Genomic DNA, 26,009 nt, shown 5'->3' on the forward strand with positions numbered 1-26,009 from the left:
ATTTTTTAATATAACTTATAGTTTGTACTATAAGGTAATCAAGTAATAATATAAATACTTTTAGTTTAAATGGATACCCCCCACTCGCCCTAAACTCAGGATTCTTATCTCTCAAAGAGTTTGGGTCCTTGCTATCTTTAAAGGAATATACTAATACCAGTGGCCATATTTAATATTAAAAAGTGGTTAAACTCAAACCAATTGATATATCTAAGACTTTTATAGAATTAGTAAAGGATATTATTTACTAAATGCACAAAGATCGGCACGCGTTATTGTTTACAAACTTTATAAATGCGACAGGCTATATTGCCAAAACTTTCTTTAAAACAATTATGGTGGTGCTTTTTATAGCTTCGTCGCAGTTAAATTTAGATTTTTCTTTTACAATTTGCTTTAATATATTAACTTGCTAACTATAGGAAACTAATTATGGGAAAAAATAGTGTTAGCTACTCAGTATGTAATTCACATTCACACAAAAGATAAATAAAAATATATATATTTTTTAACTGAGAATAATAATTTTTTTTAATAAAAAAAACGAATAATTACTTTTTAGTTGGTTTTTTAAGAACTACGAGTTTTTTTGTTCCAATTGCTGTTTTATAGAAGGCATTTCCTCGGTTTTATAAGCTGATGATTTTTTACCTTAATATTCTTAAATTTTTATTCGTCCTTGAGGTAAAGATAACCCAGTTTACTAACTACAGGACTGTTACCGCAAATACAAGCGAGGGCACCCGTAGATTTGTTATATTACAAAAACATGTCTTTATCTAAATAATGTATGAAAACTTTTATTAACTTTAACTAACAACATAAAATTATAATATATTTTTAATTACCAAAGTTTCCAGTCTTAATATTTTTAATGATGAGTTTTCCATTGGGCCTCCTAGCGGGTTGTGCTATGGCTTTACTTTATACAAGGTGGAGCTCTTTTGTACAGCTTAACACTTCTGAAGTAGATATAATATACGTAATAACACCAACTTATTACCGTTCCACACAAATAGGAGATTTATTACGTTTGGCTGCTACACTACGTTTGGTGAGTGCTTATTTAACTTTAGAAGGAATGAAAATTTATAATTTAAAATTTAATTAATATAATTAAAGGGAAAACCACAAAATTTTAAAAAACTTTATTTTTTTTTAAAAAAAAAAAATTGTTAAAAAATATAAAAGAATGAAATCCTAATATTACTATTAATTTTTTTAAATTTTTTTTTAAATCTTTAGTTATTGAAAAAAATATTTTTATTAACATTAAATTAAATTTGCAGTGGTAATATCTACTTTTTTTAAGGTAGGTTGATAACATTCATTGGATTGTGGTAGAAGATAGTAACAATATTTCCAGCGCTGTCAAAAAACTCGTAAAGGATTCAAGTATTTTGACTTATAAAAAATACTAATTTTAAAGCTAACTTATAAATTTTGGTAATGAATAGCAGTAAACTTTACGTTGCTGAACTATAAAACTCCACCTTCAGCAAATCGCGTAAATTAATAGAAATTTAATGTTTTCAAAATTGTTATGCCTTTTTTTTAAAATTAATAACCGTTAATAATATATTGTTATACAATTTTTATGAATTAACTTTTTCAAAATAACTTATTTTTTTTATTATAAATCTATTATAGTATACATTTTATTTCAGTTTCATTTAGATCCATAGAGGCGTTCATCAACGTAATTTTGCTTTAAAAACAATACGGTCTTTTAAAGTTTCTCGAGGGGTCGTGTATTTTGCTGATGATGACAACACTTATGACGTTTATATTATTTATTTAAAAAGTTCATTTGATTTAATAATTTACTAAGACGCAGTAGAAACAACATTTAATAATTTTATTACGAGAAAAAAAAGTGTGGAATTTTTTAATTTAATTTAAAGGGAAGAAAAGATATCACTTAAGCTTTTTTTACGGCAGAAACGAATTTTTAACGAGATGCGCAATACTCAAAAAGTTTCTATCTGGCCTGTTGGCTTTGCAGGTGGTGTAGATTTCGAAGGACCAGTAGTTCGAAATAAGAAAGTTATTTTTTATTATATATGCATATTCTAATTAAAAAAATTAAAATTCTGTTATGATTAAAAAAAAGTCAAGTATATTTTGAGTTAATTAAAATAATTATATTTTGTATTGGTAGAAGAAAGTATGGACAATTGGATAAACATATTATATATATGTAGTTTTATCAGAAGTCATAACTTGAAAGATAAATTTTCTTAAGTGAAATTACCAAAAAATTAGTGTAATTATGCTTATAGTCACCATAAATTATATATATATATAAAAAAAAATTACTAACTTACAAGCCCTCAAAGTGTACTTATATTTTAAGAAAAAATTATTAAATAACTAAATTTGACAAGGGTATTTAGAGAAAGTTTTTAACTTATAATACTTGTAAAGTATAATTAATTGATTTAAATAATAATAATATTTTTTTATATAATTATATTTGATAAATAGATGGCAACCGATTTAATGTTCAGATTTATAAAAAATTAATAACTTTTTTAAACAAACTTTAATACTTTGTTACATCAAAAATTACTTTTTAATATTATTAAAAATGAATTTAGTAAAACCAAACTAAATATTTTTATTTATAAATTTAAAAAATAGTTTCAAAATATTACTTAATTTTTATTTTTATAAAAATTAACCAAAATCGTTGAGGAAAATTAGTTTATAATAAATTTTATAGTTTTAAATGATAAATAAATTTTATCAAAAAAAACTATTCTGAAAATGTTTTTTTAAGATAATAAAAATTTGTAAAAGAACTTTAGTATACGCAATCTTTAGGGGAAAATTAGGATCAAAAAATTTAATTTCTAAATAATTAAGAAATTTATAGTTTTGATTAAAAAATTAAAAAAAATTTTTTACTTGTAACGTTTTGTAAAAACTCGTAAACTGGAATATAGTAAAATTAAAAAAAGATTACTTTAAAGAAAATTTTATACAAACGAATTAAAAATAAATAATTTTACAATGGTAAATTAAATACAAAACCAAAGAAATTATAATATAAATTTATATAAATAAAGTACTTATTATAAATTGCTAAAAAAATGAATTATTAAGTTTACTATAATACTTTTTAAATTTTTTTTTAAAAAGATAGTAAAATGGAAAACTGGATTTGCTAGAAAAAGAAAATTTCCAACTGATATGGCATCTTTTGCTTTTAACGTCACTTTTTTAAGCAAATCGCCGTATTTTTAAATTTCATCGAACTGTTATTTTTTATTTTACAAATTCTTTACAAATAATTATGTAGAATTCTTTTTTTTTTTCAATTATTATTTTATAAACTTTTTTAAAAGTCGAAAATTCTATTTAAATTTAATTATTAATATCCGCTTGAAATTCTTAATCCGCAATAGAAATAGTTTTTTTAATTTAAAATTATTAAAATTACGAAAAAAAATCCTTCACTTTTCCTTTCAGTCCAACTTGGTAATCTTTAAAAAAATTTATCTATAAATCATTGTTAATTTCTTAATAAAACAATTAATTTAACAAAATTACTGAATTTCGATTTATACTTAAAATAATTCCTTTTAAAAATGAATTTTGCTTTGTTTTAACTTAAGAACTACCTTCTACCTAAAAATAAGGAAAAATAAAATATAAAATAAATTTAAACTATTTATAATTTTTTATTATTAAAAAAATTAATAAACTTTTGCGATTTTTTTTTTAAGTATTTTTTTTAAAAAAAAATTGTTATCGATAAGGAAATGACTTTTTTATCTCGCAATTAAATAAATTTATATCACCCACTATAATAATAAAAAATTTTATTCTCATTTAAAAATTTTTAAAAAAAATTTCTCTTTACAAATTTATATAATGAAAAGTAAAAAATATAATTTTTCAAGTTAAAATTTTAATTTTACTTTCAAAATAAATTATAAATTATTTATTATTTTTGTAACATTTTGATTTTTGAGTTTTTATATATTTGCGTTACAAACATTTTATTAGCAAAAAAAAGATTATTTATTTAAAATTTCTTTTTTTAAAAAAAATTAAAAATTAATTATTTTTATTAAATTTTATAAAACAATTTCATTTCTTTTTTAATTTTTATATTTGAATAAATTACATGTATAACTACTTCATACAACATTATTTTTTTAGTTTTAGAATTTAATTAATTAAATTGTGCTGCTTTTTCATAATAGTTTCCCTTAATTTTTAATTATTTTTATTAATCTAAACAGTATTGCAACTATTCTAATATCTTTCCTTTTTTATATCAATTTTTTTAAAGCATGCCGAAGATTCCTGACAACGCCAAGCACGGCCATCTTGAAACTGATTTCCTTATGCAGCTCATCAATTCTTCAGATGAATTAGAATCAAAAGCTGAAGATTGTAAAAAAAAGAAATTTTAAATTAATTTCATAAAACTTTATAAATTTAGTAAAAATTAAAGATTAAAAATTTTATAATTAACAATACAAAGTTCTATTAGTTTTCTTTTAAAAACAATTAAATTTTTTTCTCTAAAAAATTTTACTTGCATAATTTGATTATAATATATATTATAATTTCGCTGGTCAACTTTATTATCAAAATATTTCTTTGGAATATAAATTATTGTAAAGAACTTTTAAATTAGACTTGAATTCTAAAATATATTTACTAAAAAAAAAATCTTTATAAACCATGTTTCTTAGCTTTTTTTAATGTTGTATTATAATTATTTTAATAAAAAAAAATATTTTTTGAAAAAAGTTTAGTAAGTATACTTTTATTTTTTTTCTAAAAAAGTTTTTTCTCTAATGATTATTAAATTATAGTTTTTATAAGCTGTTGACTTTACTAGTCTTGAGCCTCGAAACTAATATATATTGTGTACGATGAGTAAAATAATATTAGTATAAAGTATATTATAGTTTTTAAGATAGTAAGAAAGAATTATTAAAGACTTAGGATCACAGTAATAATTTTATTGACAAATTTAAGGGAAAATAATAATTATGATATATAAAAGAGAACGTCGTGCGCACCCCGTTCCATATACATATAAACAACATTTAGCCTTCGTGTATACAAAAAGGATAAATTTATGAAAATTTGTTGAAGGCTCATAAAAAATATATATTTTTAAATTCTTAAACTAAATGTTAATCTTTATATTTTGTATGGAAAACTCTTAATCTTTTAATGTTTAATACCAAAAAATTATTTTTAAAGTTTTTTTTATATTAAATTTTTTTAAATAGGCTCGAAAGTTTTAGTTTGGCACACAAAAACAATGAAACAGAAATTAAATTAAACCTCGTGGCAGATGTAATGTAAATATTAATAAAAGTCTGCACATTTTTTTATTGCAAATAATTTTTTTTCAAAAGTTAAAAAATTTTTTAAAAAAATTGTAAGTAAAAATACATATCGGCACACCAGCTTCTTTAAAAAAAAATTTGAGAATTTTTTTAATAAATTGAAATTTGCCGGCTTCAACGCTATTTTACAAGTCGATCTCCAGTTAAATATCACAATTTTTAATGTCAATCTTTTATAAAAAAATTAAAATAATTAGTATAAAAAAGAATGTTAAGTAAAAATCTAATTTTTTAAAGCTAAACTTCGCCGGCTAAAAAGCTGCCCTACAAGTCGATTAGCAATCTGAAATTTCAGGTGAAAATGCAAAGTTACAATAAGTTTATCATTAAAGTACTTTTTTAGAATCCATCTTAATCAAAAAATTAAAAATAATTATATTGAAAAAGATTACCAATTATTAATCTTCGCAGGTTAAAGGAACTCTAAAAGTCGGCCAGTCTTACTACTATTTGCAATCTTTTTAAATGCGTATGAAATTTTTCTAAAAATGCAAAATTACAATGTTTATTATTCCACATTTTTTTGAAGTCAATCATTTTTTGGAAAATAGAAATAAATATTATAAAAAAGATTGGGAAGTAAAATTCTTACTTTCAATTGGAACAATTTTGGCCTGCTAGAAAGATTCTCTACAGGTCGATCAGCTTTACTACCATTTTGCATTCCTTCTTAAGTGCTTTAACAATATTTTTAAAAAAAGTTACGATTATAATATTTTTTTTTATTTTTAAGTCAGTCTTTATTTAAATAATTGTAGTAAATAGTAAAAAGATTGCCAAGTAAAAATCTTATATTTTTAAGGGACAAAACTCCGCCGCCTAATAAAATTTTCTACTAATCAATCAGTACCACTACTATTTTAAAATCTTATTTAAGTGCGTTTACAATTTATTAAATTCGCAAAGTTAAAATAAATTGATCATTATAGTCAGTCCTTTTTAAAAACAAAATTATTGGTATAAAAAGATTGCCAAATAAAAATATTCATTTCTCTACAAGTCGATCAGCAATACTCCTATTTTGCAATCTTTTTTAAATGTTAAAAATGTTTATAGAAATACAAAGTTGCAATAAAGTTTGGCATAATAGTAATTTTTTACTGTCAATCTGTACTAAAAATAAACTTGAATAGTTAAAAAAAGAATTCAGGTAAAAAACTATTTTGTACAAGGGGGACAAAACTTAGCCGTTAAAGTTCTTCCACGTAAACGATCAGCATCAAAACTATTCAAAATTTTGTTTTTAAAGGCATTTAACAAATTAATAAAACTGCAAAGTTACAATAATAGTAGCATCTTAGTAAATTTTTCAACTTTGGTTATAAAAAAAAATTAATTTAAAAAAGCTAAATAAAAATCTTATTTTTTACAGAAAATAAACTTTGCCGACTGAAAGATCCACAAGCCAGCACTGTTACTGTTCTGCATACATATTTCTAAGCGGTAGACATTTTTATAAAGGAAAAAAGCATAAAATGGCAACAAGTTCTGAATATAGTTTTGAAGATATTCTTTGTTTTACGTTATGATAATACAAACATTATTGGCTTTCTCAGTACTATTTTTTTGAGTAACATTAAGTAAATTATTGAAAATTTTAACGGCATTTTTTATTTCTTAAATTCCCGTTAAAGCTATAATTTATACCTGATTAACCTTAATATTATTATTTAGAAAAGGATTGTGCTGACTGGAAAGATCCACAAGTTAAACAGCATTAACTGTGCTGCTTCATTTTTGAAAATTAAAAAAGACAAATTTATACGAAAATTTACAAATAATATCTGTAGACTTTGTACAAATTTGTTTTAAAATAATTTTATTTTTTCGTTAAAAATAATGTTTGTATAAAATAATTAATTTTATTACTAAAATATTTACGTAAAATATGTATATGGTTAAGAAAGTTTAACGGCAATATTGTAAATAAAAATTTATTTCTTCTGTCTATATTACACTTAAATCGTTACAATATTAATCACCGGAAAAAAATAATTTTCTTTTATAATGAAAACAATAGTTCATCGGCTTTGAGAATCTGTTTTTTATTTAAGAATTTGGAATTTTACAAATTTGTAGTACTTTAAAGGCATATTTTCTGGATTTTGAACAAATCTTATAATAGATAGTCCACTGATTTATAGATTTTATAAAATAAAAATACGTTAACATTTGAAAAATTCTAATTACACATTTGCAAGTCTTTTGTATGGATAATATTCTAGTATTATCAGGAATTTTACTAAATTTTCCAGTTTAAAAGTTATTTTAAATTTTTACCATCTTGCTAAACTTAAAAGGTATATATTCTAGACTTTGTCTTAAACTTGTTATAGTTCAATACAAGAATTTTATAAATTCTCTACTAAAAAACTAAATTTTTACAAAAATACCAAACTCTAAAGTCTTGCTCGTTAAATTTCGTATATAATTTAAAAATTGTTTGCAGGGAAAAATACCAGTTTATATGGCTTGAAATTTTACAAAAAAGCAAAACTTTAAAGGCATACTCGCAAAATTTCTGAATATAAATTAAAATTTTTTTATAAGGAATTATAAAGGCCAGTTTAAAATGCTTAAAAAAATTACAAAAAAGGCAAAACTTAAACGGCAGATTTGCAAAACTTTTATATAAATTTTTTAATAATACAAATCGAAAAACTTACTATATACGCTATTGTGAACAAGACTTTATATTAATAAAAAAACTTAATTATATAACGCTAAAATTAACAATATTTATTTAATAATAAAAGATTAGTTGGCTATATATAATAATATGATAGAAAAAATAAAAAGTTTTAGCAACTAGAATTTTAAATAATAGATAAATACAAAAAAAAGTTGCTGGAATTTCTATAAAATTTAATTACTCCTTTACTAAAATCCGGACTTTTAAAATTATTATATATTAAATTTAGTTAAAACTAATACTCTTTACAATTATACATAATAACTATTTACTGAAGAAAAAACAATAATTTTGACAGGTAGCTACGTACTTATTTTACAAGAAAAAAACTAGAAGTCAGATTAATTTAAAAAATAAAAAATAGTTGATAGAAAAAAATTTTTTTAAAAAAAAATTTAGTTAGAGTAAGTTAAAATATATTATAATAAAAAACAGAAATATACATCTTTTTAAGGACAAGATAAATTTTTATATGAACAATAAATTTAAACCAAAAAAATTAAAAAAAAACTTTAGTTCAGAAAAAATTTATCTTTAAACTGTATTTAAAAAACATATATTTACAAAAAACAAAATTTTTAATTTTTTTTTGATATTAATTTTAAAGTAATTAAATTTTACAATTACAAAAACCAGAATATCATCCTTAAATTAAAGTGAGTTCAATTTATATATTTTTAATTTTTAGTTAATATTATATCTTTTTTAAATATTACTAAGAAATTTGTTTACTTTTTTTTAATAAATAATTATAAATTCTTAAACTTTGAAAGTCGAAGATTTTTGTAAACAATTTAAAACTTCTCATCTATAACAAGTTCGTACTGCATTCTCACTGTTGCTAAATTTACAGCTAATAACTATATAAATAAAATTTTTAACTAAATAAAATTTTATTAAAAATAAAAATAACAATTATTAAATCTTTAAAAATTTACGTTCACTAAAACTTAAGTTTCCGTATTCTTCTAAAACAACTTGTGGTATTTGAAAATAATATCAACTTTTCTTAACCGATTTTTTGTTTAATAAATTTAATTTAAAAATTTGAGAAACTTCTAAAACCTTTTTAGTTAAAAAAAAAGGTTTTACAAAAAATTAATAGTAAAATCAAGTTTATATAATTTTGCGATTACAAAATTATAATTTGTGTATTTCTGTAAAATAGTCTTGTGATATTTAAAAATAATGTAAACTTTTCTTTACATTTTATAAAAATATCTTAAAAACTTTTTAGCTAACAAAAGATTTTCACTAAAAAATTTATAAATTTTCATTTTTGCGTCACTGAACTTATAATTTGTGTATGTCTGTTAATACGCCATGAAATATTTAAATATAATATAACTTCTTGCCGAATTTGTTTTTTCTTTACATTCTATAAAATATTTAAAGAAACATTTTGCAAATTTTAGTTTGTGATTATATAAATACGACTCGTGGTAACTAATTAAACAAATTAAACTTATAGCCAATTTTTTTTTATATTTTATTGAAAAATCTTAAAAAACATTCAGAATAAACATATTTAAGTACACACCATCACAAAAGAAACCTTTTATGGATGTAATGAAAATAGAGCGTGTACACAAGCAAACTATCTTGACTGTGTAAAGAAAGTAACCAAGATATCAAATAATATCTTATGTAATATTTATTATTTTCTCCTTTTTTTAAAAGTAAAAGTAAATGAAAATAAATTAATTTTATTTTACGTAACCATTTCGATTATATTTTATTGAATCATCTATCTCATAAAAATGGAGGTGGTTTTTTTTGTATAAATAATATAGTTAAGTTTCTTAAAGATACTCATTCGCAAAACAGTACAAAAGTGATTCTTTTATTCAAGGTCTGATAATTCGAGAGATCTGCAAAGAAGATATATTGGTAAATCAAAATTAAATTAATTTTCAAAAAATTCTTTAAGGGCGTTTTGAAATTAATTAGTTGAATTATATTTTTTTTAAAACTTTAGTACTTTTTATTATATTTTTTATTATAAATTAAAGTCGAAATTTGAAATCATTATTTTCTATAGCATTTAAGTTTTTTTTATATTTTTTCTTAGTTTAAGTACTGACTTTGTATACCGTATATATAACTTTATAGAGATTTTTTACTCTTTTATGTGTTTTTTTAATTTTTTTTAAAGGAGGTCCGAGTTGTTAAAAATTTACATACATTTTCTTTCATTGAGCAATAAATATTATTTATTTTATTAGTCTTTTAAGATTTTTAAAAAAACCTATTACAGAAAAGATTTATTATAAATAAATTTTAATGTCAACTTAAAATTCAATTTTTATTATGACGCAATTCTCTATAAAAATTTTTTTGTATAAAAAAATTTTATTTTGTCGCAAAAAAGGGTTAATTTTTTTGTTTATTTTATTAATACTAAAATTTTAAATGTTTTTCTAAAATAAAAAAAAAATTTACTTTTTACTTTTTATTAATTTTTTTTTCTTATCAATTTTTTTTAATTTAATTAGGAACTAAAAAGTTTGAATAGCATTTTATTTCCGGTTCATTATAACGATAAATTTTATACTGAAATTTTAAATGCTGGAAAATACGCTCGAATAAGTGTTTTTATATTTTCCACTCTAATTTTTTTAATGATCTAAAAATTGATTATTTATTTATTTTTTAAAATAAAAAATTTTTTTTGTTTAATTTCTAAAATAAAAAATTTTATTTTTATTAAAAAAAGTTTTTTGAACATCAATCTTTTTTTTTTTTACTAAACTATTTATGTTTTTATTAGATTTTTTTAATTCCTTTTTTAATTTTTTTTTAGATTATAATTTTTTACTCAGAGTTTTTTATATATTTTTAATTTATCCTTTTTTTAATTTTTTTTAGTTAAACAACTAATTTTAAAAATTTATAAGTTAATTTGTTACCTTAAAAAACAATTCATACTAAAACTGTTATTAATAAAATTTTTATTATACTTTTATTTTTCCTCAACAGTTTTATATTATTCTAACATATTAATTATGTTTATTCATTTTTTTTAATTTTTTTTATGTATTTAGACAAGTATAAAAAATTATAATCTTTTTTCTAATTAAAAAAATTTTTACTTAAACAATTATAGAATTTTCCTTTATAATTTTTTATGTACTCAACATTTTTATATAAATTTTTATATATAAATTTTTTTCTATTGAATAATTAATTTATACTTTAACAATTTTTTTTTAATTTAAAATATGTTTTTTACTTGAACAATTATAGAATTTCATTACAATTTTTAATAAATTCTTTTTTATAATTTTTTCAAGAAAAATTTTTTTTTTACTGAACAGTTTTTTTATAATTTTTTATTTTAAACATTTAATATTAAAATTTTTAATTATAATGTTATTTTTATACTAAAAAATTATTTTTTAATCCCTTTTTTAATTTTTTTTTTATTTTATAAATTTTTATTAATATATTATAATATATGAATTCTTTATTTTAAGATTATTTTTAATTATAAATTTCACTTAATAAATTCTAAAAATTTAAAATTAATTTTTTTTCTACTTAAAAATTATTGTATACTTAAACAATTATTTAAAGAAATTCTCACCATAAATTTTTGACTTAACAGTTTTATTTAAATATTTATATATAATTTTATTTAGTAATTTTCATTTTTTATATATAAACAATTAATTCTAAAAATATATAAATTAATTTTTTTTTCTGTTAAAAAATTAATTTATTTTTAAACAATTATTTATTGAAATTTTAAATATAATTTTTTTAATCCTTTTCTTAAACAAAAAATCATTTTTTTACTCAAGATTTCTATATATTTTTTAATTGTAATTTTTTGAAATTTTTTATTTGATTTAAAAATTAAATACAAAAATTTATAATAGTAATTTTTTTTTTTATACTTATAAAATTAATTTATATTTAAACACTTATTAATAGAAATTTTATTATATTCTTTTAATCCTTTTTTATAACTTTTTTTACTCAACAGTTTTATATAATAATATAAATTTTTTGTCATTTATTTTTGTTTCTTTTTTATATAATTAAATAAATTACTCTAAAAATTAATAACTGAATTTTTATTTAATAAAAAAATTAATTTTTACTTAAACAATTATTAATAGAAATTTTCATTATTATTTTTTTATGCTCCACAGTTTCATATGAATTTTATATTTAGTTTTTGATTTTTTTTTTTTAGTTAAACAAATTTTAAAAAAATTAATAATTTTTTCTTAAATAAGAAATGAATTTTTAGTTAAACATTTATTTATTGAAAATTTTATTATAATTTTTTAATTCGACAATTTTTTATTCACTTTTTTGATATTTTTTTAGTTAAACAAATAATTCCAAAAATTTATAATTTAATTATTTTTTAATTAAAAAATTGACTTAAACATTTAATTATAGAAATTTTTATTATAATTTTTAAATTTTTTTTTCTTTTTACCAAATAAAAATATTTTTTATTAAAACTTTAATGTTTCTTTATTTAATTTTTATTATAATTTTTTTTATACATCAAATTCTTTATTAATTTATATAAATATTTTATAAATAAATTAACAATTTTTTATTAAAATATAAGAAATAATTTTTTTCTAATTCCTTTTTTATGGTTTCCATTAATTATTTATAAAAATTTAAAAAAAAATAATTTTTTCATCTTTAGGATTTCTTTTTTTATTTTCTTATAATATAATAAAAAACTTTAACAATTTTCTATCAAATTTTAAAAATTTATATTTTTTTAACTACTCCAATTATTATTTACTATAACTATTTTTTTCAGATTATTATAAAAATCTTAAATATGTATTAATAAAAATCTTATATCATTTATAATTTCTAATTCTTTCTTTATGTACAATCACTATTTTCTTTTTTAACTTTTTATTATGATTTATTTTTTGGTATTATAAAAATTTTTTTAAATTCTTTTTTTTTTGGTTTCTATTTAATTACTATTGCTTGTTTTTTTATTAGTTCGTTATAAAAATATTGAACATTTCTTAATAAAAATTAAATTGCTCCTAATTCATACTATAACTGTTTATAAAAATTTATAACTATTATTTATAAAACTTTCATAAAATTTTTTTTTATAATTATATTAATAATAATATTATAAAATAAACTAAAAAAAATTTAATATTATATAATAATTTTTTTTCAAGTTTATTTTTTTAAAAAAGTCGTTAATTTTTAAAAATTTACATTTTTTTAAATATTTTTAATAATATTTTTTTTGAGTTCCTTAATTATACTTGAGAAAACTTTTAAAAATTTATTATTTATAATTTTTTTAGTTTTCATTAACAATAATAATTACTAAAGAACTTATAAATAATTAATTATAAACATTAAAAATTATCAATAATAATAATATTTCGTAAAATAATTTGAAATTCAATTTTAACAAATTTTTTTTTATTTTTAGTTTATAAAAATTTATTATTTATAATATGTTTTTTTTTATATAGTTTTTATTTAATAACTTATTTATTAATAAAAAGCTTTTAAAAATTTTTAAATTAGTTTAAATAATTATACTCATAAGTATAATGAAGTTGCGAATATATTAATATTCAATTTATTTATTAATAATAATAGTAATAATTTTAAAAGAATTTTTTTATTAATGATTTCTTTTTGTATATTATAAAAATCTCAAAAAAAAATTTATTGATAAAATTTTTATTTGTAATTTATTTAATGCTAAAAAGTTTAAAAAAAATTTCAAATTCGTATTTTATAATTTCGTTTAATTTTGTAATAATAATTATAATAATTTTACTTAATAATTAAAAATTTTAAATTTTTCATTAAATTTTATTATTTATTGTTTATAATTTCTGTTTAAAATTTTATCAATAATTTCTTTATGACAAAAAAGTTTAGGAAAAATATTTTTAAATATATTTTTTATAATTTTGTTTTATACTTTTTTTTTAAAATAATAATAAATAATAATAAATACAAACAAAGTTAGAAATAAAGTTAATTTTTTATTTTAATAATAATAGTATTAATAATTGTTAATGGATAAATTTTTTTCGTCTCAAAAATATTTTACAATTTTTCTCATCCGTTTTTTATAATTTTTGTTTATATTTTTATTTAATAATTTATTATATTTAGAATAAAATAAGAGTAATTATTGTTACTTTTTAAAAATTAATAATTTTTTCTATATCTATTTATTATTGGTTATAATATTGAATATCATTATTTTTTGGTTCCTTTTTTCGAAGAATATTGTATTTTTTATAACTCTTCCTTTATAATAAATAAAGTAATATCACTTTTATATATTTTTTAGTTTATCATAAAAACCAATCTATTGGTTGCCTGTGCAGCCGGCCGGGCAAATCCGGAAATACCGCCAACGGCCTTTATATAATGACTTTGGGCTGCTTATCGCTCTACAGAAGAAGAGGGCTCGGTTGCACTTTTATAAGATTTTTAAGCAATACATTAAAAATTGATCAATAAAAATTTTATAAAATATATTAATTTCAATGAATATTTTTTATATTATAACTAAAAAAAATTTAACTTTTCCTTTAGAAAATATAAATTTAATAAATGTTGTTTTATTATAAAATTTATTTATATTCAGTTTTATTTCTTAAAAATTGAAACTAATTTTTTTTTACTTGTAACAAAAAATATATTTTATAGAAAACTTTATAAAATTTAAAAGAAATTCATTAAAAAAATCAATCATTAATAAACTACTATTTTTATTTAAATATATAAATTTAGTGAATTTATTTTACTATAAAATTTTATATTAAATGTTAAAAAAAATTATTTTATAGAAAACTTAATAATATAAGAAAATTCATCAAAAAAATAATTAATATAAAAAATATTAAAATTTACATTAAAAACTTTTTAAAAAATGTAAATGGAATAAATTTTGTTTTATTATAAATTTTTCTTTTGAATTACTTCTTATTAATGATAACTTATTATTTTTATTTGTGAAAAACTTTATGATCCAAAAGAAATTGATTAAAAAATTTGCTCAATAAAAAACTACAATTTATATACTATAAATTAGTCATTTTTTTTTCTAAAAATTTATAAATAAATTTTAAAGGAATTCATTAAAAAATTTAATTAATAAAACTACAATAATTTTTAAATATATAAATTTAGTGAATAAATTATTATATTTAAATTTTTTTAGAAACTGAACAAAATTCATTAAAAAAATGTTCAATAAAAATATAATATTCTAAAAGTTATTAAAAATTTTTTTAAAGTAATTTTGTTTTATTATAAATGTTTTATATTTTAACTTTATTTCTTAAAAATTGAAACTATATTTTTTTTTTTACCTGTAAAAAAATTTCTAAATTATATAAAATCGTTAAAGACGTTAAAAAAGTGACTACAAATTATTTGAAAAAAATTAAAAAAAAAAAAGATAAAAATAATGAATTTTTTTTTTGTTATTAATTTTATTTATTAAATTTTTATTTTTTCCAAATTACAACCAAATTTTTTTACTTGTAATAAAAAAATAAAATTTATAGAAAACTATAAAAGAATTTTAAATAAAAAATTATTAAATAAAAAACTACTAAAATATTATAAAATATATAAATTTACTGATTTTTTTTTGTTATTAATTTTTTAATATAGAATTGTTATTTTTGCAAAATTAATGATTTTTCATTAAAAAAAGGGTTTTATAAAAATTTAAAAAATAAATATTTAAAATAAATTTAATGGATTTGGTTTCGTCATATATTTCTATATTAATTTTTTGTTAAATATGGAAACTGAAATGCTTTTTATATTGTAGAAAGCAAATTTATAAAAAAATTTATAGAAGGTTATACTAAATTGAATAATAAAATTGGTTTGTAAAAATAAAAAAATTTACATAAATTTAATGAATTTTTTTATATATTATAATTTTTTTTATTTTAAATATTTATTTTTTAAAATTGAAACTGAAAAGTTTTTAAACTTGTAACAAAAATAAAATTTATAAAATTCATTAAAAAAAGCGATTTTAAAAAATTTAAAAGTTGTGTAAAGAAATAAATTTTATATATTTTGTTTTATTATAATTTTTTATTAAATTTTTTTCTCATTATTAAAACTAAACTTTTTTTTTTACAAAATTTATAGAAAACTTATAAAAATTTATACAGATTCATTAAGAAAAGGGATTAATAAAAATTTATATTTTTTAATAGTATACAAAAGTTAATTAATTTTGTTTTAATTTTTGTATTTAAAACTTTTTTTAAAAAAAAAATAAAATGCTGCATGAAAACAAAACTTTATAACAATTTATAAGAAATTTATTAAAAAGAGTTCTATAAAAATTTAAAAATTGTATAAAAAAATAAATTTAATGAGTTGTTTTATTATAAATTTTCTGTGTTAATTTTTTTTACTTTTAAAAAAATTAAATTGTACAGATAAAACGTTTCAGAAATTTTTATAAGAAATATATAAATAAATACTTTTTTAACAGTAAAATAAATTTCATGAATTTTGTATTGTAAATTTTTATAGTTTTAAAATTTTTTTTTTCTTGTTAAAAAATTATATAAATTTTATTCAACATTCATTAAAAAAAATACTTTTAATGCTTTTTTTTTTCATTAATAGATTTTTAGTATTAAAAAAATTTATATCGTTATTTTTAATGAATTTTAAATTTTCTTCAACTGTTATTTTATTATGAAGAATTTTTTTTTCATAAAGTTATTAATATATATAAATCCTATTATTTTATTTCTTTATTATTTATAATTTATTTATCATTATTATATTTCCTTATAAACTTATTGAAACTTTTTTCAGTTACTAAAAAATTTTTCATTTCATTAATTTTAATGAATTTTTAATATCTTTTTATATTTCATATTTTTTAAAAAATTTTTATATAAAGTTTTTAATATTTATAAATTATACTTTTATTTTTAATTTTTATTTCGTTATTATCGTTTAGTCAAAATTTTAAGTTTTTTTATATATTATTATTATTTTTAAAATTTTATATAAAAATTTTAAACCTTTTTTATAAGTTTATTATTAAAGTTAATTTTTTATTAAATTTTCTTTTTTCTTTTATGTTTCAGGTTTTTTTTTTAAGTTTTTAATATCTAAAATTGTATTAATTTTTTTTATTTCGTTATTTTTATGTTTTATTTATCTATTACAATTTTTAATTAAAAATTTCAATTATTAAAATATTTTTCATTTCGTTAAATTTAAAATGAATTTTATATTTATTTTTAAGGGATAATTTTAAAGTTTTTTTTTATTTTAAATTCTATTATTTTCTAAATTATTAATTTCATTAAAATTTTGAAGTCATTAAAAAAAATTCATTTCTTAATTTTTTTTTTAACTTTTTGTTATGAAATAAATTCGTTATTGTTTTTTGTTCAAGTGAACTCTGACAAAAACTACGTGCTCTTACCGCGGTGGCATATATATCATGTGTCATTATACCACATGACCGTACCACATGTTTGCCTGTCGAGATATCACGTGCTTCATTCTCATAGTAAAATTGATCTCCCTCATTTTTTTTAAATATATATATATATATATATATTTAATAGTAATAAAATTTTTATCACTCTTTATTTAATTTTTTTTTCGTTATTTTTTTTTATATATATATTTTTTATTACTTAAAAAAGACTTTTTTTTGGTAATACATTAAAAAATTTTTGAGTTAATTATCTTTTCTATAAAATTTTTTAGTGAATTTTTTTTATTTTTTAAATTTTTTTAATGAATGATTTATTATTTTCTTATTTTTAAGGAAGTTTACTTTTGAATTACGCATTTGCTATTTGCAAGGAAGATCGTTTATCTTTTATTACTTTGCACGTTCAAACTAGTAATAAAGTAATTTTACTATTATTTATATTATTATTTTTATTTTATGGTAGTTTCTTTATTATTATTAATTTTTATAGAATTTATTTTTATTAATATTGTTGTTATTATTTTAATTATAATTATTTTTAAGTAATTTATTTTATTACTACTTGTTATTATTTTACATGTTATACTGATTATTTTAAAGAAATTTTTTATTATACTTTATTATCCTTATTTAAATATTATAATTATTTCAAAGTAATTTTTTTATTATTACATATTATTATGTTACTGAAATTTTTTTTTTACATTAATTATTATTACTGTAATTTTAAAGTAAATATTTTATTGTAATATATTTTTATTATTATTTTATTTATTTAGAGTTATTTTATTAGTATTATTATATTACTTTCTATTTTAATTATTATAATTATTATAAAGTAAATTTATTATTTATTATTATTATTGTCATCATTATCTTAATAATCATTCTTATTTTTTATATTTTTAATTTTTTTGATTATTATTATTTATTTGTTTTAATAATTCATATTTTTGTATTTTTTTTTATTTTTTTTATTTTTATACAAATTAATTAATTACTATTTTTTTTATCTTTTTTTATAATGTTGATTATTATTTTTAAAGTGTATTTATTTTTTATAATGAAAAAGTTAAAGTAAAATTTATTATCTATATTTTATTATTTTTTTTAAAGTTTTTCTTATTATTACGTTGAAGTTTTAATAATTTTTTTTGCTTGTAAAAACGTTAAGAATTGAATTTATTATAAAATTATTTTATTTTATTTTTATTATATAATTAATGATATTTTATATTTAATTATTAAATAAAATTGATTTTTCTTTTAAGTTTTTATCAACTTTTATTAATTTTTATAATATAATTTAATATTTTTTTGTGTATATTATTTAATTTATTCTCACAAAAAAAATTTACATTGTTTAAATTTTTTTATATATTTCTTTTATTTTGTATATTTTTTTATTTATTCCAGCAAAAAAAAAATTTTTTTTTTAATTCTTTTTAATTTTTATTATACAAATTTATATTGTATTTTGTCATATTTTTTTATATACATATTTTTTTTAATATTTATGTATTGTTTTATTAGCTCTTTTAAATCTTATAAGTAGTTATTTTATTTTTTTATTACACAATTCTTTTCATATTTTTATTTACTGTTACTTTAATATAATTATAAATTTTTTTAATAATTTTGTAAATTTTTGATTACTTTTTATGATTTCTTTTACTTGTTATTTTTATTTTTCGTTGTATTTTTTTTCTATATAAAATTTAAAATTTCTTTAAAAAATTTTCAGAGTTTTAGTTATTTTTATAAATTTTTTTTCTTTTTCTTTTATACTTTTCGTTTTATTATTTATAAAATGTTTTTTGCATTCTTAAAATTATAATTCCTTTAAAGTTATGATTTTTATTTATTTTATAAATTCTTTTTTCTTTTTCTTATATATTTTTCGCTTCCTTTATTATTAATAAAATTATAATCCGCCTTACAGTTAAAAAAGTTTTAATTATGATTATAAATTTTTATTTTTATTTTTTTTTTATTACTAAAAATTTATTATACGTTATTAATTTTGTTAAGTTTTTATTAATTTTATAAATATAATAAATTATTCATTTTATCTTTTTATTTAAATTATTATTTCTTTTCTTACCAATAAAAGTTTATAATTCGTTTAAAAAATTTACAAAATTTAAATTTTTACTAATTTTATGAATTTTTATATCTTGTTTTCCTTTTATTACTATAATTTTTAATGCGCCGTAAACTATTTTATAGTCTATTAAAATTTTTTATTACTTTTTTTTATAATTTTATAAAATGTTAATAATTTTTTAAGGAGGCGCTTGAATTTTACTTCCATTTTGGATTTGAAATTATTTCCGTCGTTGATGATTATTATAAAAGAATTGAGCCGCGTTCGGCTTTTCTATTAAGAAAATTTATAGAAAATAATAATACTAACATTAAAAGTAATTCTAATAAGAATTCGAGAACTTTAAAAGATTATTTTTGTACCGTATAAATTTTTTTATAAATTTATTATTTTTCCTGCATCGCTCAGCGTTTTTATTAAAAAATTTGTAGATAATGGTATTAGTAATAGTAATATTTATAATAATAATTTAAAAAAACCATTAAAAGATTATTTTTGTACTTATATAAATTTTTTTCTGAAAAGATTTTTTAATTTTCCGCATTTATTATTTTGGTTGTTGATGGCGTTGATATTAATTATTATAATAACATGAGGGCTTCAAAAGATTATTTTTTTTTTTTACTTTTTTAAAAAGAATTTTTTTATAAATTATTTTGGAGCACTTTACTTTTTGTTTTTTTTTTTGAAATAAAATTTGTAGATGGCATTATAATAATAATAAATCTATTAAAATTAACAGTATATAGAAGACGATTTAAAAGTCTTAGAAATATTACTCAATATATAATATAACTTGATCAAAAATCTGCATTAACTATTTATTTTCGTGCTTCGCACTTATTTAAAAATTCATTGACGCTAAAAAGAATTCTAATTTTTTTTGGAATTTAATTTAAATTTATTTTTTTTTTATAAATTTAAAATTTACTTTTAAAAAATCTCAAACTTTTCTACGGCATTCGTATAGTTTAAATTTACTATAATTTTAGCGAAAACTGCTCTACTTTCCCTAAAAATTTCACTTTTTGACGTCATTCTGATATTCCTAAATCCACATAATTTTGTTTTATTTTTTACTTATTAGCAAAGTGGGCACTAAATTCTCGAATTATTTTTAATCAATATTTTTTTTCTGTTTATATTTTATTATGTTTATTCCTTTTTTTTTAATTTTTACTAAAAAGATTTGAAGTTGGTTTTCTACTCGTTTTCAGGGGTTTATACAATTTACATTTATAAAAATTAATCTCCTAAATTTTCTAGTGAAGTATGCTCACTTTTTGAAAAAATTATAATAAAAAAAGGCTCTTAAAAAAAATATAAATTTGAGTACAATTTTCAAATATAATATCTGCAAGCTTAATGAGATCCACCGCATATATGTCACATTAGCACTAATCTAATACTACACATATCCAATCACTCGGAAGGCGGATCGAGTATACATACTAATAGCACCGCTAAACTATACACTAGCATAGAGTTCATCACTTAGACGAATTATGTAATTCTATCAATGGCTCTGGAATTGAGCAGTAGTATCCCTAGAACATTACTCATTATACAGTTCTTACCTCCATGGATTTCATTTGTAAGTACTTGCCAAGATGAAGACAGATTCCTATTGAACATAGCAAGTCTCGCAAAGGTTTCACCCAAAGTTCAACAAGCTCTCCCCAGGCGTCATGTAAGATAATACGCTTCGAAAGGCGATATCATCATTTTTTAAAAATTTTAATAGACGATTTTTTTTAATAAAAGATTCTATCTCATTGTTAATAATATTATTTATTATTTATAATATTAGAAAAAGTAAATTCAAATAGTAAAAATTAAGTTTATATATTTTTCGCTCGAATTTGTAAAACAATTTAAAGTTCGAATCGAAACACAAAAACAATCATTTTATAGTAAAAATATTTATTATTATGAATAGTAGTAGAAGAAGTAAATTATTGAGTTAAAGTAATTATAAAATTGAACTAATAAATTATTTTTGCTCGATTTTATAGAACAATTTAAAGTTGAAATCGAAAAACCAAAAAAATGCATTTTAATAGTAAATAATAATTTTTTATTTTAAAATAACTTTAGAAGAGTAAGTTTACTTTTTAAGAGTAATTATAAAAATTGAATTAATAAAATTATCTGCTCGAATTTGTAAAAAATTTTAATCTTTCACATTATCAGTAAATAATATTTTTACTACATACAATAGAAAAAGTAAATTTATTTTTTAAAAAAATAATCAAAAAAATTAAATTAATAAATTTTATAGCACGAATTTCTAAATAATATATATGTGTGTATATAAATTATATTAAAGAAACTATAATGTAGCACAATAATAAATTTATATATCAGAATCAGTTCCAAGTGATAATACATTTGCTTGAATTTATATAACATTTTAAATTTCAAATCAGAACTCAATAAAAATTTATTAGTAAATAACTGTTTTCATTATTATATATAATATTAGAAAAATTTAAATGTAGGATAAAAAGTTAATATAGTAAAAATAAACATAAACACAGTACTTTAAAAAACTTTTTTTTGTTCATTTTGGAAAACATGGGAATCGAAACATTGAATTAAAATGTATGTTTATAATAAATTCGAATTCTATAATAAAAATTTAATATGGCTAGTTTTCACTAGTAGATCTTTATGAAATTAAAAAAAAACTAAAAATGACCTCAAAATTTCTGATAATTCTGATTTTTTTTTTTTAATACTAAAAAAAAAGTCTGTAGTTCAAATTTTATATCATTTGATTTTGAAATTTATAATAAAAAAAAAAGATGAACACTTGCCATTGAAATTCTGGAATGGAAAGCGAAACGCACTTTTTTTGTTAGTTCTGTTAAAATTGAAACGCATGTATTAGTAAATTAGAGTTTTAAAGCCTCACGAAGCGTGGCGTAACTTTTATGCTTTTGTTATTAAAAAATTTAAAAAAATTATAAAAAAAAATAAAGATTTTTTAAATGAAAAAGTGAAGGGATTTTACGCGAGTAGAAGGGCTTAAAAATTTAAGTTAAAAATTGATTTGTTAATTGTATATTACAATTTTTTTATTATTAACTTATATAAAAAGAAGCTTTATTAGTCTACATAAAATAAAAAATGGATAGCCAAATAATGAAGTAGTTCTTACTAAAAAATGCCTTAAAAAAAGTTCAAAAGAAAAGTTTATTTACTTATTTTAAAGACTTTCGTTTAGATAACTTGGTTAAAATTTTGAAATGATCGAAGGGGACGAGCCTATATCAAGCATGTGTTCCATCAAAGGACGACAACCCCATTCCGCCTTAAACTGTAGCCATCAGGAAACTGCAAAGATGAGTTAAGGCATATAAAGACGCCGAATTAGTATAGTATTTATGTAAATTAAGAATAATTTTCCTTATCTTCAAAAAGTTAAAAATTATCATAAAATACAAAAGTTCTTTAAAAAAAATTATCTAAATGTAAAAATTGTTTATCGCAAAGAATATATGGGATGTTGCAAAAATACAAGTATCGCATACAAAAATATCTGTAGTAGGGTTTGCGTAAAGAAAAGTGTCTTTTTTTCATGCTATTTAAATTTTAAGAATAAAAATTAATTTTTTTGCAGTTCAGTTTATAATTAAATTATAAAAATAATAAAGCGATTTAAACGGTTTTAATAGTAAAAGAGGATTTCATAATCTAGGAAGAAATGCTATATTGCCTTTAAAAATATAGGTTTATGTTTTTATATCTTAAAATATAAAAACTTGTTATTACTAATAATTTAGGTTTTAAAGTAGAGTTCGCAATGAAATTAATTTTTTTAACCTTATTAAAGAGTCAATTGGACTTTGAAGGTTAACAAAAATAGTTTCATAGGGTATTTTTATAGTAAATAGTAAGTTATTACCTTTTAAGTTTGTTAAACAAACCATCAGAGAAAAATAAGAAATTAAAAAGATTAACAACGTTTTTTAAGAATTGTAGAACGTTAAAATGATTAGAAGGCCTTTGGGAAAAAATCATACATTTCGAAGTTGTGTTTAGCAAAAGCCATTTTATTTTTAAAATTCTTGAAAAGTCAACTAAAGAAGATATGTTAGCTGAAACTCAAATAAGTTATTTCATTGCAAGTTTTTTGGGAGAACGTTCCTTTTAAAAAAATAATATATATTAAAATTATATTTTATTAGAATCCAATCTATTATTGCCTTTCTTCAAAAGCTGACAGGAGTAAAGAAAATAAACTAAAGTATAAACTATTATGTAAATGCAATTTCTTCAGGTGATGTCTTCAACCCACCAGCTACCGTATCAGGCTTAAAGTTGAAAAAAGTAACTAATAACCCTTTAAAGTTATTAATATCAAGTAAATTTTTTTAGTGGAGTAGAAATATCCTATTTCTATTATATTACTATGTGTTAAATAGTAGTTTACAAAAAAAATTTTAGGCAAATAAGAAGTATTTCTAAATTGACTAATAACTCTACAATAAAGGAGTAAAAGTAAGTTCTTTATGAATTTCTTTTTTTTTGTAAAAAAATACAATAGCCTCGTGTAGGTTAATGTTTAAGCTCAAGTACTATTATTATAAAAAAATATGTCCTACAATTTGAAAATAAAGAATTTTTCTTGAAAACAAAATTTTGGGGCTAATTAAGTAGAGTGAACACGACTCGAATACAAAAAATAAAAAAACAATTACTCTTTTTTAAAGGATACCGCGTGGGTTTAAAGATCTAATACTAAAAACATTAAGCTTTACTACTTAAAAGAATTTAAAATTACTAATAAATATTAATAATTTCAACCCTATACATATACGTCAAGAGAATTACACAAGCAAATAAAAATCTTTTGTTCAAAAGTAGAGTCACTTGTGAACAGAAAAAAAAAAATTTATTGTAAATAACAAGAATTTATTATACTGAGAGACAAAAAGTTTAAGGGCCTGCAGGTCCTCTTGTATCTACTCTGTTCCTTTTTTTAATAGTATCAAGCTTCTGTTTTAAAGGATTTATAATCTTCCTATCTCCAGTCTATTTTTTTTTGGAGGCTGTTAATTTTCAATTTTTAATTTAAAAGTTAAAAGAAGACCAAACGCGCGGAACACTCCTTAAAAGACTCAATTTCCTTACTGCAAAACTCATCCTTAAAATTATTAGCTGCATAGCAATTAAGTAAAACGGCGAGTTGTGCGTCACAAGTTTCGCCTGGATATATAGAAATAAAAAGAAAAAAACATTTTTTTTTAATTTAAAGAAAAAGTACCTTTGACTTTAATAAATTCAATCGCATTAGCTTTACGTAGATTTAAAGGTAACGGGTGCTTCTTCTTAGCTAAAGCGAAAGTAGTTCTGTAATTAAAGATACTAAATACTCTTTATTTTTGATAAACAATAAAAAATTTGGTTTTTAAATAATTAATTAAACCATACTATATTCTTTATTAAGAACGGCTATAACCAAGAAAAGGAATTTTAAAAATTCTAAATTTTTTAACAACAATTTTTTTTTAAATACAAATAAAAGTTCTTTAAAACTTTTAACATGTAATAGTCTAATATAATATACAAGTTGCTGTGAAAAATAAGTACGCTTTCATTAATAAAAGACTACGGACATCGAGGGCTTTTAAAAAACTTTTCGTAAAATAGAAAGTTTTCCTTTTTTTTTCAAGTAACGAGGTATTATGCAATTCTTGCTTTTAAGTACAGCACTGCATGTATAATATTAATATATAAGTATTGTTCCTTGTAGAAAATTATTAGAATTATATATAAAGTTAAAGTCATGTCGAATTTATTGTCTTTAACCACCACCAAATTATAAATTGACTTGTTTTATTTCTCCAATGCTTATGAATAGCTTCGCTATATCAATAAATAACTTTTTCCACTTAAGGTGGGCTTTGGAGTAGTGGTGACCTAACAAGGCTATTTTACTTACGCATAGACAAAAGAAATTTTTAACCTGTATCTATCTACTCCTTCCATCTTCAAAATCTATACCGCACAGTTCCATGGTTTCTTTTAGGTAAATAATTACTTATTTTGTTTTTTATCCTATTTAAGGATGGAAGAATCTATTATAGAGGACTTTCTATTAAAATGTACAGTTTTATAAAGTAGTGGTGGGCCTGGTACAACATAAATTAACTTAAAAAAAAGTTTTGCGGCAAGTCTTGCCCAAACAACTCTCAGATTTAGCTAAAGAAAGTTTATAAATTAAATTACTTGAAGAGTAAGTTTTGAAGTATCAAGGATATATAAACGTTCATCATTTAACCTACGACGAATATAAGTCTTCCCTCTATTGTTTTCAACTGGGACTTCAAAGCAGATAATTTA

The 26,009-nt window shown here is 18.3% G+C and overlaps 1 protein-coding gene and 1 long non-coding RNA gene across 2 annotated transcripts; one reads left to right on the forward strand and one right to left on the reverse strand.

The window, feature by feature from the left end:
• The first annotated feature begins 828 nt into the window (after window positions 1-828).
• Window positions 829-5,314, forward strand: LOC135121831 (galactosylgalactosylxylosylprotein 3-beta-glucuronosyltransferase 3-like). The gene is made up of 9 exons (XM_064046110.1): window positions 829-905; window positions 972-1,054; window positions 1,317-1,395; window positions 1,458-1,507; window positions 1,678-1,782; window positions 1,942-2,046; window positions 3,145-3,239; window positions 4,304-4,407; window positions 5,262-5,314. The coding sequence occupies exons 1-9, from the start codon at window positions 875-877 to the stop codon at window positions 5,312-5,314; spliced, it is 705 nt and encodes a 234-aa protein (XP_063902180.1). The 5' UTR covers window positions 829-874.
• A 19,297-nt stretch (window positions 5,315-24,611) lies between these two features.
• Window positions 24,612-25,304, reverse strand: LOC135121825 (uncharacterized). The gene is made up of 4 exons (XR_010279136.1): window positions 25,257-25,304; window positions 24,931-25,016; window positions 24,757-24,872; window positions 24,612-24,698 (listed from the first exon to the last, which is right to left on the reverse strand). It is a non-coding gene; the product is annotated as an uncharacterized LOC135121825 (long non-coding RNA).
• Between the last annotated feature and the right edge of the window lie 705 nt (window positions 25,305-26,009).

Source organism: Zophobas morio, unplaced genomic scaffold, assembly GCF_036711695.1.
Source record: "Zophobas morio isolate AGI-343-1 ecotype UQ-CSIRO unplaced genomic scaffold, CSIRO_AGI_Zmor_V1 ptg000736l, whole genome shotgun sequence".
Taxonomy (NCBI): domain Eukaryota; kingdom Metazoa; phylum Arthropoda; class Insecta; order Coleoptera; family Tenebrionidae; genus Zophobas; species Zophobas morio.

Bases quoted from the DNA above. Each gene is read 5' to 3' on its own strand.
- LOC135121831 (XM_064046110.1), top strand. From the start codon at position 875: ATGATGAGTTTTCCATTGGGCCTCCTAGCGG. The intron at 1,508-1,677 runs GTAAATTAATAG...AGTTTCATTTAG, and splicing joins CTCCACCTTCAGCAAATCGC to ATCCATAGAGGCGTTCATCA. The intron at 2,047-3,144 runs GTTATTTTTTAT...TTTTTTAAAAAG, and splicing joins CAGTAGTTCGAAATAAGAAA to ATAGTAAAATGGAAAACTGG.